Source organism: Syngnathus floridae, chromosome 3 (assembly GCF_059516105.1).
Source record: "Syngnathus floridae isolate MCC-2025c chromosome 3, RoL_Sflo_1.0, whole genome shotgun sequence".
NCBI classification, from domain to species: domain Eukaryota; kingdom Metazoa; phylum Chordata; class Actinopteri; order Syngnathiformes; family Syngnathidae; genus Syngnathus; species Syngnathus floridae.
This window is the reverse complement of record NC_142415.1, coordinates 65,612-78,380: the sequence shown is the minus strand read 5'-3', so window position 1 is coordinate 78,380 and position 12,769 is coordinate 65,612. Positions and strand designations below refer to the sequence as shown.

General features: G+C 44.8%; 2 protein-coding genes and 1 long non-coding RNA gene across 5 annotated transcripts in view; all 3 read right to left on the bottom strand.

Moving 5' to 3' along the window:
- Window positions 1–5,726, bottom strand: part of LOC148400019 (uncharacterized) — a 298,099-nt gene extending 292,373 nt beyond the window's left edge. For all 3 annotated transcript variants that reach the window (XM_088372235.1, XM_088372237.1, XM_088372236.1), the window contains exons 1-7: window positions 5,189–5,726; window positions 4,966–5,012; window positions 4,765–4,842; window positions 3,032–3,202; window positions 2,831–2,908; window positions 1,096–1,266; window positions 895–972 (exon numbers count right to left, since the gene is read on the bottom strand). In XM_088372235.1, the coding sequence (XP_088228361.1) occupies window positions 895–972; window positions 1,096–1,266; window positions 2,831–2,908; window positions 3,032–3,202; window positions 4,765–4,767 (501 nt within the window). In that variant the 5' untranslated portion in view covers window positions 4,768–4,842; window positions 4,966–5,012; window positions 5,189–5,726. The remainder of the gene's footprint in view (window positions 1–894; window positions 973–1,095; window positions 1,267–2,830; window positions 2,909–3,031; window positions 3,203–4,764; window positions 4,843–4,965; window positions 5,013–5,188) is intronic.
- Window positions 5,727–6,462: 736 nt separating this feature from the next.
- LOC148400018 (janus kinase and microtubule-interacting protein 3-like) lies at window positions 6,463–8,893 on the bottom strand. The gene is made up of 9 exons (XM_088371754.1): window positions 8,822–8,893; window positions 8,536–8,598; window positions 8,028–8,449; window positions 7,842–7,907; window positions 7,712–7,780; window positions 7,558–7,635; window positions 7,268–7,501; window positions 7,063–7,188; window positions 6,463–6,693 (listed from the first exon to the last, which is right to left on the bottom strand). Exons 3-8 carry the CDS (start codon window positions 8,280–8,282, stop codon window positions 7,072–7,074), a joined length of 819 nt encoding a protein of 272 aa, XP_088227880.1. The 5' UTR covers window positions 8,283–8,449; window positions 8,536–8,598; window positions 8,822–8,893; the 3' UTR covers window positions 6,463–6,693; window positions 7,063–7,071.
- Window positions 8,894–8,988: 95 nt separating this feature from the next.
- Window positions 8,989–10,870, bottom strand: LOC148400017 (uncharacterized). The gene is made up of 4 exons (XR_015857697.1): window positions 9,674–10,870; window positions 9,519–9,589; window positions 9,278–9,382; window positions 8,989–9,133 (listed from the first exon to the last, which is right to left on the bottom strand). It is a non-coding gene; the product is annotated as an uncharacterized LOC148400017 (long non-coding RNA).
- Window positions 10,871–12,769: the final 1,899 nt, after the last annotated feature.

The following is a 12,769-nucleotide window of genomic DNA, read 5'->3' as shown; positions in this document are numbered from 1 at the left end:
TTAATCTATTTTTGTTCCCTGGCAAAATTGGATTTGCTGAAATTGTATTTTGCCAAATCTTGCCTTGAGACCTGATAGGAAGTATTAAACGCTTAGTTAAATCAATACAAGTTGGTAATAAGAGCGAGTAATGTTGGTTGAACCGATGAATGAAGGTTGAAAGCAATTTAAATTATGACTTTGTATAAATACTAGATATTAACAGAACATCTACTGCGCGAAATGGGCAGAGTTTACTTGTTTGAGAAGGAGTGGCTTATTCAAAACTAAGATTTATTTAATCTGTTTGTTCCCAGGCAAAATTGGATGTGATGCAATTCCAAATTTCACCACATGATGGTGCCCAATTTTGACTTCATAGGACATATTAAACACTTAGCTTGTTATTATGTTCAAGGTAATCAGATTTGTTTATTATTCTAATGGCCTCTTCAAAACTATTCTGGATTACTACTTTGGATCTATTCTACATTACTTGGCAACAACATACTCTGTAACAGATTAGGCAGTATAATCATATCTGTTAACTTGAGAGTGCCCACACTCAATCTACTTATCGTGATGTGTTAAATCAATTACTGTTAGACATTATTTGTCTGATAATCTACCAAATCTTTGAATTGAAGAATTTGTGATTTAATTAATAGCTTGTTGTTATGTTAAGGGTAATCAGACTTGTATATAATTCTAACGGCCTTCTTTTGAAAACTATTCTGAATTACAACTTTGGATCTTATATTACTTTGCAACAATCTACTCCGTGACAGATTAGGCAGTATAATCACATATGTTAACTTCAGTGCCCACACTGTATTTATTTATGGTTATTTGTTAAATCAAGTACTGTTAGACATGAAATAGGAAGTGTTTAACATAAATGTTATGGCTACTCACCATTGTAGCTCGCTCCTGGTCAATGATACGAGCCTCTTCTTGCAGTGGAAAACTTGCAGCCAACAAACACCGTGGAACCTAAAGGAATGAAATTAAACATTAACATTTCGCCTCGACCAATTTTCACACGTACAACGCAACGCGGCTACACTTCTGCTATTACAAACGTAAATCTCCTTAAACACAATGAGTGTTACTTACCGTGTACGCTCTAGACGGTCCAGTTGCAAGCAGAAAATAAAGATATTTCTGTTGATAATCGTCGCTGCTCAGTGGCTCACGGCCATCGCGCCAACAGATTTGAATTTTGGCGGAGGTTCGGGCAATTACGTCATATCCACGGCACATGACTGCGACGTAATACCCGCTTATCTGAAACGGCAGTTAAAAGTAGAGTTACATCAAGTTTTCTTGGAACCTAAACGAATGAAAGAAAACTATCATTTGGCCACAACCAACATTCACAGATACAACACAACGTGCGGGGTTGGGGTTAAAGATTGAGTGAAGGGCCCTCGTTTTAAACTACTGTTTTGAAAAGGAGTGGGAACAAGTAAGACGTATTTAATTTATTTAATGGGAAGTAGTAAGACTTATTAAATTTATTTAATCTACTTTTCTTCCCAGGCAAAATTTGATGTGCTGCAATTCCAAATTTCCAAAGTGAATGAAGGAATGAAGTCCTTTAAATTATGATTTTGTATAAATACTAGGCATTAACACAAAATCGACGGCACAAAATGGGCAGACTTTACTTGTTTGAAAAGGACTGGTTACAAGACAGACTTTTTTAATTTATTTAATGGGAAGAAGACTTATTTAGTTTAATTGATCTATTTTTGTTCCCTGCCAAAATTCGATTTGCTGCAATTCCAAATTTCCAAAGTGAATGAAGGAAAGAAGTCGTTTAAATTATGATTTTGTTTAAATACTAGGCATAGACACAAAATCTACGGCACAAAATGGGCAGACTTTACTTGTTTGAAGAGGACTGGTTACAAGACAGACTTTTCTGATTTATTTAATGGGAAGAGGACTTATTTAGTTTATTTAATCTATTTTTGTTCCCTGGCAAAATTGGATTTGCTGAAATTGTATTTTGCCAAATCTCGATTTGAGACCTGATAGGAAGTATTAAACGCTTAGTTAAATCAATACAAGTTGGTAATAAGAGCGAGTAATGTTGGTTGAACCGATGAATGAAGGTTGAAAGCAATTTAAATTATGACTTTGTATAAATACTAGATATTAACAGAACATCTACTGCGCAAAATGGGCAGAGTTTACTTCTTTGAGAAGGAGTGGCTTATTCAAAACTAAGATTTATGTAATCTGTTTGTTCCCAGGCAAAATTGGATGTGATGCAATTCCAAATTTCACCACATGATGGTGCCCAATTTTGACTTCATAGGACATATTAAACACTTAGCTTGTTATTATGTTCAAGGTAATCAGATTTGTTTATCATTCTAATGGCCTCTTCAAAACTATTCTGGATTACTACTTTGGATCTATTCTACATTACTTGGCAACAACATACTCTGTAACAGATTAGGCAGTATAATCACATATGTTAACTTGAGAGTGCCCACACTCAATCTACTTATCGTGATGTGTTAAATCAATTACTGTTAGACATTATTTGTCTGATAATCTACCAAATCTTTGAATTGAAGAATTTGTGATTTAATTAATAGCTTGTTCAGGGTAATCAGACTTGTATATAATTCTAATGGCCTTCTTTTGAAAACTATTCTGAATTACAACTTTGGATCTTATATTACTTTGCAACAATCTACTCCGTGACAGATTAGGCAGTATAATCACATATGTTAACTTCAGTGCCCACACTGTATTTATTTATGGTTATTTGTTAAATCAAGTACTGTTAGACATGAAATAGGAAGTGTTTAACATAAATGTTATGGCTACTCACCATTGTAGCTCGCTCCTGGTCAATGATACGAGCCTCTTCTTGCAGTGGAAAACTTGCAGCCAACAAACACCGTGGAACCTAAAGGAATGAAATTAAACATTAACATTTCGCCTCGACCAATTTTCACACGTACAACGCAACGCGGCTACACTTCTGCTATTACAAACGTAAATCTCCTTAAACACAATGAGTGTTACTTACCGTGTACGCTCTAGACGGTCCAGTTGCAAGCAGAAAATAAAGATATTTCTGTTGATAATCGTCGCTGCTCAGTGGCTCACGGCCATCGCGCCAACAGATTTGAATTTTGGCGGAGGTTCGGGCAATTACGTCATATCCGCGGCATTTGACTGCGACGTAATACCCGCTTATCTGAAACGGCAGTTAAAAGTAGAGTTACATCAAGTTTTCTTGGAACCTAAACGAATGAAAGAAAACTATCATTTGGCCACAACCAACATTCACAGATACAACACAACGTGCGGGGTTGAGGTTAAAGATTGAGTGAAGGGCCCTCGTTTTAAACTACTGTTTTGAAAAGGAGTGGGAACAAGTAAGACGTATTTAATTTATTTAATGGGAAGTAGTAACTTATTAAATTTATTTAATCTACTTTTCTTCCCAGGCAAAATTTGATGTGCTGCAATTCCAAATTTCCAAAGTGAATGAAGGAATGAAGTCCTTTAAATTATGATTTTGTATAAATACTAGGCATTAACACAAAATCGACGGCACAAAATGGGCAGACTTTACTTGTTTGAAAAGGACTGGTTACAAGACAGACTTTTTTAATTTATTTAATGGGAAGAAGACTTATTTAGTTTAATTGATCTATTTTTGTTCCCTGCCAAAATTCGATTTGCTGCAATTCCAAATTTCCAAAGTGAATGAAGGAAAGAAGTCGTTTAAATTATGATTTTGTTTAAATACTAGGCATAGACACAAAATCTACGGCACAAAATGGGCAGACTTTACTTGTTTGAAGAGGACTGGTTACAAGACAGACTTTTCTGATTTATTTAATGGGAAGAGGACTTATTTAGTTTATTTAATCTATTTTTGTTCCCTGGCAAAATTGGATTTGCTGAAATTGTATTTTGCCAAATCTCGATTTGAGACCTGATAGGAAGTATTAAACGCTTAGTTAAATCAATACAAGTTGGTAAGAAGAGCGAGTAATGTTGGTTGAACCGATGAATGAAGGTTGAAAGCAATTTAAATTATGACTTTGTATAAATACTAGATATTAACAGAACATCTACTGCGCAAAATGGGCAGAGTTTACTTGTTTGAGAAGGAGTGGCTTATTCAAAACTAAGATTTATGTAATCTGTTTGTTCCCAGGCAAAATTGGATGTGATGCAATTCCAAATTTCACCACATGATGGTGCCCAATTTTGACTTCATAGGACATATTAAACACTTAGCTTGTTATTATGTTCAAGGTAATCAGATTTGTTTATCATTCTAATGGCCTCTTCAAAACTATTCTGGATTACTACTTTGGATCTATTCTACATTACTTGGCAACAACATACTCTGTAACAGATTAGGCAGTATAATCACATATGTTAACTTGAGAGTGCCCACACTCAATCTACTTATCGTGATGTGTTAAATCAATTACTGTTAGACATTATTTGTCTGATAATCTACCAAATCTTTGAATTGAAGAATTTGTGATTTAATTAATAGCTTGTTCGGGGTAATCAGACTTGTATATAATTCTAATGGCCTTCTTTTGAAAACTATTCTGAATTACAACTTTGGATCTTATATTACTTTGCAACAATCTACTCGGTGACAGATTAGGCAGTATAATCACATATGTTAACTTCAGTGCCCACACTGTATTTATTTATGGTTATTTGTTAAATCAAGTACTGTTAGACATGAAATAGGAAGTGTTTAACATAAATGTTATGGCTACTCACCATTGTAGCTCGCTCCTGGTCAATGATATGAGCCTCTTCTTGCAGTGGAAAACTTGCAGCCAACAAACACCGTGGAACCTAAAGGAATGAAATTAAACATTAACATTTCGCCCGGACCAATTTTCACACGTACAACGCAACGCGGCTACACTTCTGCTATTACAAACGTAAATCTCCTTAAACACAACGAGTGTTACTTACCGTGTACGCTCTAGGCAAAATTGGATGTGATGCAATTCCAAATCTATCTGAAACGGCAGTTAAAAGTAGAGTTACATCAAGTTTTCTTTTTTAATCAACACAATCATTTACAACCGTTGACCAGAAAGAATCGTCGAAATTCGACGTCCCCCACAAACGCCACGTCACTCGCTTTTCAGGGCAACAAAAGTACTTCTTTTTAAAAACGATGAGTTGTACTTACCGTGTACGCTCTGGACGGTCCAGTTGCAAGCAGAAAATAAAAATATTTCTCTTGTTAGTCGTATGTTACCATCCGCTGTGTCTTTGTCAACATCGCCGCCATTTTCCTACTTCCTGCTGCGAGCCACGCCCACGGATTTAAATTTGGGCGGAAGCTCTTTCCATTGGCGTCGTTTTCGCGTATAGCAAATCCGATTGGTTGGGAAGGGGGCACGGTTATGCAGCCGAGGAGTCCTGTGATCGGTGGGATGTAAAGTAGGCGTCGACGTCACGTCCGCGTCACGTGACCACGACGTGGCAGACGTCAAATAGCAACCGCTGTTTTGTTTAGTAGACTTACAGTTGTTATGCATTGACATAATGGCGCACACACCAAATAGATTTAAATAAATTAAATAATTCTTCTGCCCACTCTCTTTTAAACAAGTTAACTCTCCCCGCGGATTTGAATTCCGGCGAAAGTTACGCCCATCGACGTCACGTATGTCACGTGACCACGACGTGGCAGATGTCATATAGCAACCGCTGTTTTGTTTAGTAGATTTACAGTTGTTATGCATTGGCATAATGGTGTGCACTCAAAATAGATTTAAATAAATTAAATATTTCTTCTGCCTACTCCCTTTTAAACAAGTTAACTCTGCCCACGTCCATTGACGTCTTGTCTGCGTCACGTGACCACGACGTAGCGACGTCATATAGTAACCGCTGTTTTGACCAGTAGACTTAGTTATTATGCGTTGACATAATGGCGCACTGGTTAGCATGGCCACCTCTTAAGCATGATGATGCGGGTTCGACGCCTGATCAATGTTAGCATGGAGTGAGCTGAAGTGCATGGCGCTGAAGATTTGAATCTTTGAAATGCGCTGAGGTCTGACATATCAGGCAGAATGGTTTGCCATCACGTTCAACAAAAAATAGAAACTTTCCCACTCTGATTAAAACGTCCTGTGTTCATCTACGTATTTTTGTTTTGCTGTGCATCTTTTCCCTGCCATTTCGAGAGCCCAATTGACACTCATAGTTTAAAGAAATGTGTTTGCCCATCCTACTTTGTGGAATTTCACCACATGCGCTTTTGACCAAAATACCAAATTGAACTCAAGTGAAGCCAACACGCACAACCCCCCCCCCCCCCCACACACACACACACACACACACACACAAATGTTGATATGAACATAAAAGAGCCGCATGCGGTTCGGGAGTTGCGGCTTGGCCAAACCTGTACTATACAACTTTATTTGTATAAAATTTTCACAACAGCTGTCACACAAACAAAGCGGGAAAAACCGAAGACGTGCGTGTTCCGCCCACGCTGGATTTATTTGCACCTTTGAAAAGACACCGTATTGCCGCAGATGTGGCAAAGAGTACTTTTGGGCATCTGAGACGGAAGGATGTCCAAAGCATCACGTCACCTGCTCTGGTAGGCATGGTGGTGGGACGTTGAGGTCAACCGCTTTGGGGTTGGCTGACTCTTTGATCGCAGGATGCCACACACTTGAAGACAGAAGCAGAAAAGCAGAGCTAAATGCAAAATGTACTCACCGGTGACTCCAATTTTTTTCCCCCCTGAAGAAACAGCTGGACGGGTGGCCCCGGCTGGCCAGTGGGACTCTTGTTATTCTGACCCTTTTTAGTGCGCGTTTGGGGCAACAACCGTTTTTTGTGGCGCTCTCTTCTGGTTCAAAAGTGCCCTGCATGTGAATTTGCTTTTCCTGCCTTCTGATTGGATGAGCGCCGGTGTGACGCGGTGCCTCTGTCACCGTGGCGGGGGGTATACGTTGGCATCGGAGCGTCTGCCAACGTCTGAGACCGGCTGGCAGTGTATCGGAGGTGTCGAGTGCGGTGCCGCTGGAGCTCACTCACCAGCTGGTGTTAGGGCCACAGAATGAAGGCCAAGGAGAAGAATAGAAAGAGAAACAGAAACTTCTCCTCCAATTGTTTGATTTGTCTCTTCTGAGCTTCGATGAATTCTTTCAGCTCTTTGTTCCTCTAGGACGGACAAATGGAAAGTGGCATTCAAAAGCCAGTAAGCGTGCAAGTAAGTGCCGGGCTGGCTTTGGGCCCTTACCTGTTGCGCGCTGTGCAGCAGATCCATTCTCTCTTGGAGGATGCAAGCGTCGCGCTCCCTCAACTCGCACATCAGGGCTCGCTTCCATTGGTCCACGGCGCTCCTAAGCTCTTCTCTCTGATCCGCCGTCAGCACGTCATTCACGCCAGCGTGGCTGGCTTTTTCGCCGTCCGTGGCGGGGCAGTCCCGCTGCGGTAGCGCCTCGTACAACATGGCCTCCAGCTCCAGGATCCTCTGGGCCGCAATCCTCGTCCATCAGTGGTCCGGCGGGAGATTTGAGGGCGGCTTACCTTATGAGCCTGGTCCATGGAACACTTCCTGAAGTCCAACTCTTCATCCAGGTAGCCCTTCTGCTTGCAGAACATATCCTAGCACAGCTCAAGGTCAGAATTGTTGGGGCACATTGCCGGAGTTCCCCTTGGCTGATGTCGCGTGTCTGTCTACCTTCTCACTTTCAATGTCCAACATCTTCTGTTGAAGTGCTGACTTGGTCACTTTGATGTATTCTAACCACTGAGGAAAGGCTGCTGTCACATAAGCAGAATGCGAGAGCGTGCGTGGACGTGCGCGTTACCTTCTCGGCTAGGGTGAGAAGGGTCCTGGCGTGAATCACGACCACCTGCTCCTCGTTGGTGAGATTCTGCAAGAGCCCAAAGGCACAGCGTCAACAAGCTTCTTTCAGCGCAAAGCCTTCCAAAAGTCACATTTGAGCCGCCGAGTCTCGTGGAGTGCGAACATAAGGAGTTCGACATACACTTACGGCGTTATAGCCCAGGATGTCCAGCTTCTTCATCAGATCACTGATGACGATGTCCGGGGGAAAGGCGCAAGGAGCAATGTAAGGTGTTCTGGGACCTCGGGTTAAGGTTAGGGTTGCGAGGGACGCCTTACGTACGCTCACGCCCTCGGCCTCGCAGTAGATCTGCAAAGGGCTGAGGCCGTCTGGGAAACGGACTTGCAGAAACTTCAAGACGGGGGAGCGCCACTCCCTCTCCTGAAAGGCAGAGGCATGCATCCGTCCGTCCGTCCGTCCGTCCGTCCGTCACATCTCTGGCCTCAACACGCTTGTGCGAGTCTTCCCACCTCCAGCTCCAGGATGCGGAACTCAAGCAGTTCGTTTTGGTCTCGGATATCCTGGATGTGCTCTTTCAGACGCGCTTCTTCCGCCTCCATCCGCCTGACCTGAAAAGACAGTCAGACCTCATCTGCGGGGCTTCCCGACAGGTGTGACGCCAAGCGACTCCGCCCAGCGCCTTTCTTTCCGTCACCTTTTCGGCCAACTGCTGATTGCTCTGACGCAGCAGCTGCTTCTCCTCCACCCACTTGACATTCTAGAAGAGACAAACGCGTGGACAGCTTTGGAATGTTGTGTCATTTTCATCCACAAATTCTTTGGTTGACTGGAAAATGACATTTGCTTTTCTCCGCATTTTCCCAGCCACGTTCGGGGGGGGGGGGGGGGGGGGGGGTTGGTCCAGTAATGCCAGACGGATGAGTGACTGAAGAATGTAGCTATTTTGTCTGAGAAAAAGGTGTGCTCATTGATGAGCTTACCTGTCCTTGTTGCTTCAGCGCTGACTCCAGATCTGCTACTCTGCTTTGATAGTGACCCATTTCTACCATCAGCTTTTCTCTGGTCTGAAAGGAGGAGGAGGGAGGCTCCTCCTCCTCCTTTCAGACCAGAGAACACCCGAGGCTGGGTGAGAACGGGGAGGCTGCGACCCGGCCGGGGGTTGCGGGAAGGGGCGCCACCTTGATCTCCTTCTCGGCGTCGTAGTCCCCTTTCGCTGGTCTGGGCTAGCAGAGCGTAGGCTCGTTGCAGCGCTTGATATTCTTGCGTCAGCTGGCGGTAGCGAAGCTCCGCCTCTTCATGCACACACCAATGCAACACAGCACTAGTACCAGAATCAGTCAGACCGGCGACAAAGCACCCGCGACGCAAAGACGAGTCCGATTCCAGGCTGAAGAGGAATGTTTGGTGCCAATACGCTGGCAGAAATGGCGGGCTACCTCTTCGGGTTCCGTGTCGGGGGTTCTGTCGGTGTGAAAAGACAAGGACGATCCGTCCGAGTCCACCAACACGTCTTCGTCGTAGCCGTAAAATGTTTCGATGACCTGCGGGCGCGGAAGCAAACATCTCTCTGAACAAACTGAAGCGACACCTCACGATGAATCGACGAGAGGAACGATAGCGAGAAAAAGGCCATTTCATCTTGCGCAACACCAAGCAGCCGCAAACAAACAGACTCACCTTGCAGGACCTCACGCTTTGTTCCTCCTCAGAGATTCTCGACGTCGGTATCGTAGCAGCAAATCTCTCTCCTGTCGACACAAATAATCCGCCTTTGAGATTCTTTGGATGCAAAGGGAACGAACGGCTCCGGCGCAGAAACAAACGCGACTCACAATGACATTTCTGACATGAGCTCCTGTCTCCAGAGCCTGAAAAACACGTCACCGGCGATGATTGGAGGGACGCTCGTCTTTTCCAAAAGTGACAACTACAGGGTGTGTCAGGGTTTTCCAGATTATCTTTATCGTATCATTGTGTTGCTTTGACTTTGACTGCGACCTGTAATAAATAATATTAGTTATCCCTTATTTATCCCTATCGCTTATCCCTTCCTACACAAAGTCGTAAAACACCCCTTGCTATGTTTTGACTAGAGGTCAAGGGCTTCCTCTATTCAATCCACTCTTACACCCACCCTGTTTCTCTTAATTAAAATGCTCGTGCAGGAGCCGAGAGTCAGACTTCATTCGTACAACGGATGGACTCTCCACCTGCAGGTGTCCAAAAGAACTTACTTGTCTCCCGTGTGGTTCTTGCAAAATAAGTTGGAGCGAGCGCAACTCTAACAGGGTGCATTTTGCCACTAGCTGCCTACGGACAATGACGCCGCGCTCGCGGCTCATGGTTGACGGGCTGAGCAGCCGGGCAAGTCCGTCGTTTTCAGCGCACAGCGAGTGGCAAAGGCGCTGACAAAACGGGAGCTTTGAGCTGCTGAAAACGGCAAAACAAGTCTAAAGCGTGTTCAAACGCGTGCGCACAATGCTCCTGCTTGAAAGGTCGGAATTTAAGGGGCCAATTTTTTGGATGGCGGCCGCCGGCCAAGCTTTGGACGGAAAAGGTTTCCTGGCGACAGCGAGCGAGCGCGGCGCTGCCGTACGTGCACCGAGTCGCCTGCCTGAAGACCTTGGACAAGTCGTCGATGATGTGCCGCTGCTCCACAACTTGAAGGAACTCCATTTCACCGTCCTGCTGGCCGCAACCGCGGTCCAGGTCATTGAGCGAACTAGGCCTTCTCTGTGGAACACAAATGCAGTGGACTCTGTTGGCACGCCGCCGTTGTCCGCGTCGACTTACCAAGCTTGCCATCTCCTCGTTCTCCTGGGTGACAAAGCGCACTTTGTTTTCAAGGCGACACAGCACCAGCGAGAGTTCTTCATTCTTCCTGCTCAGGCGTTTGTTTTTGTACAGGAGTGGCAGAAACTGGCTTTCTGTTTCTCTCAGTCGCTTTAGCTGCAAGCATGAAGTGCGGGATGTGAAAGACGCACAACACGCGGGCCAGAACGTATCCATTCCTTTTGCATCGGTTTGAACGGAATCGTGGCTTTGGCTCCCAATAAAAGACATCTACCAGGCAACCGACTCGCCGCGCCGCTCAACTAATAAGCAAGCGCAATGGGTGCCTCGCTGGATGGCGCGCATCAAACGTAGCGCAAACCTTCAAGCGTGCCGTCAATAAATTACCAGTTCATTGCGCTCTTCAGAAAGCAGGGCGTTTCGATCCTCCAGTTTCCTGATGACTGCGCTGAGCTCAGCGATTTTCAGATGAAACCGTCGCGTGTCCCGATCCTCCTGAGACTGAAAACGCCCCGCAACACACACACACAAGCACTCGTTCAAAGTTCAAAACTGTTTTTGTGCTACCTTCCTCCAGCAACGAACTAAGTCATGCGTACTGCAAGTGTGTGATGAGGTGGCTTACGCAATGAAGAGGATTGCTAGTAGCGGCGTTGACCCCACTTCCAGGGTAGTTTAGGCCCGCCCTTTGGGAATCCCTCAGGGCAGCGATCTGCTGCTCGGCAGCCTGAGTCTGCAGCTGAAGGCGGTGGACGTGGCCGGCCCCAGGGCTTCATCCAAAACACTAACCGCTCTGTCTTTCAGCTTGATCTCATCCGTCTGGATGTACAAACGGGGAGCGCTCAGGCAGGCGGGCAAACTCATTTGCCAGAATTGTGACAAAAACAAAGAGAGCAACCGGCCAATTTTTTTCTGGAATCGACTAGAACACCTTTGCTGTGACAAAAGCGAAGCGAGCAACCGGACATTTTCTTCTTGTGAAATAGAATAGAATAGAATGCCTTAGGTGTCATTGCACTGCAGGTATACAACGAAATTGGGAACATAGCCACGCACCGCGCATCTGATCAGTCCTACCAGTCGGCGGATCTCCCTCTCGCAGTCTCTCTTGGTTCGGCTCAGCTCCTCCCGATGCTGGTGATGAGCCGATCGGAGCTCGGCCGCTCGGGACTGCCAGGCCTGCTGGGCCGCTGCCAGGGCTTCTTCCGCGCTCCTGGTGGAGGCGACACCGCTCGGTCTCCCGACACCGCCGCGTCTCCTCCACCTCCGCCAGCAAAGCGCCCCCCCTCCTCACCTGAGCAGACATTGCGCCACACCTGGCCGTTGAGACCGCAACGGAGCGCCGCGACGCTTACTGGGGACAAGCTACACAATACGGTAGCGGCCGCATCGAAGCCCGACGTGGCGTGCGGATAGTCAGACACGGATAGAGCGGATCACCTTGTCCATGGAGCCGTCCCTCAGGCTGAGGACCAAGGCATTCAGTCGCTGGATCTCTCCATCTTTGATTTTGATCACTCTCATCAGCTCCATTTCATGCTGCCGCAGTAATGTCTCCCTGGTAATGGCTAACTCTTTCTGCTTCTCCTCATGGAGTTTGCTTTTGAGTTCCGTCATGGCGGCGGTGGCACGGTGGTGCTCCGCCCGCAGGTCCTGACTTCTCTCTCTCTCCAGACAGCTGACCTGACATGACTTAGACTTAGACTTAGACAAACTTTATTGTCATCTTGTCTGCACATGGTGCATACAAAACGAAATTCCGTTGCATACGTCTTACAACAAAGTAGTGATATTGCAGTTGAATAGAAGTAACATACCCTATGAAAATATATATATATACATATATACTATATATATATATATATATATATATATTAAAAATAAGTATAAAGTGCAGCAGTGATAATTATGCAATAGTGCAAGTAGGCAAAACAGTATTCAAGAGTGTGCAGAGGAATGCTAAACCATGTATTAAACTTCTATTTAAAGGGTTTATACAAGTTCAGTAAAGTTGGTAGTGCGAGATAGTGCAAGATAGAGGTCCGTAGTGTCATAAAGTACAGTTCTGTGAATGTGTGATGCAGAGTTCAGTTTAGAGCTCAACAGTTCTAGTGTTCAACAGTCTGATGACAGCA

Coding starts and splice junctions, on each gene's coding strand:
- LOC148400018 (XM_088371754.1), bottom strand. CDS start 8,282: ATGCATGCCTCTGCCTTTCAGGAGAGGGAGTGGCGCTCCCCCGTCTTG. Junction 7,636..7,711: donor TGGACATTGAAAGTGAGAAG/GTAGACAGACAC, acceptor GAGCTGTGCTAG/GATATGTTCTGCAAGCAGAA. Junction 7,502..7,557: donor CCATGGACCAGGCTCATAAG/GTAAGCCGCCCT, acceptor ATTGCGGCCCAG/AGGATCCTGGAGCTGGAGGC.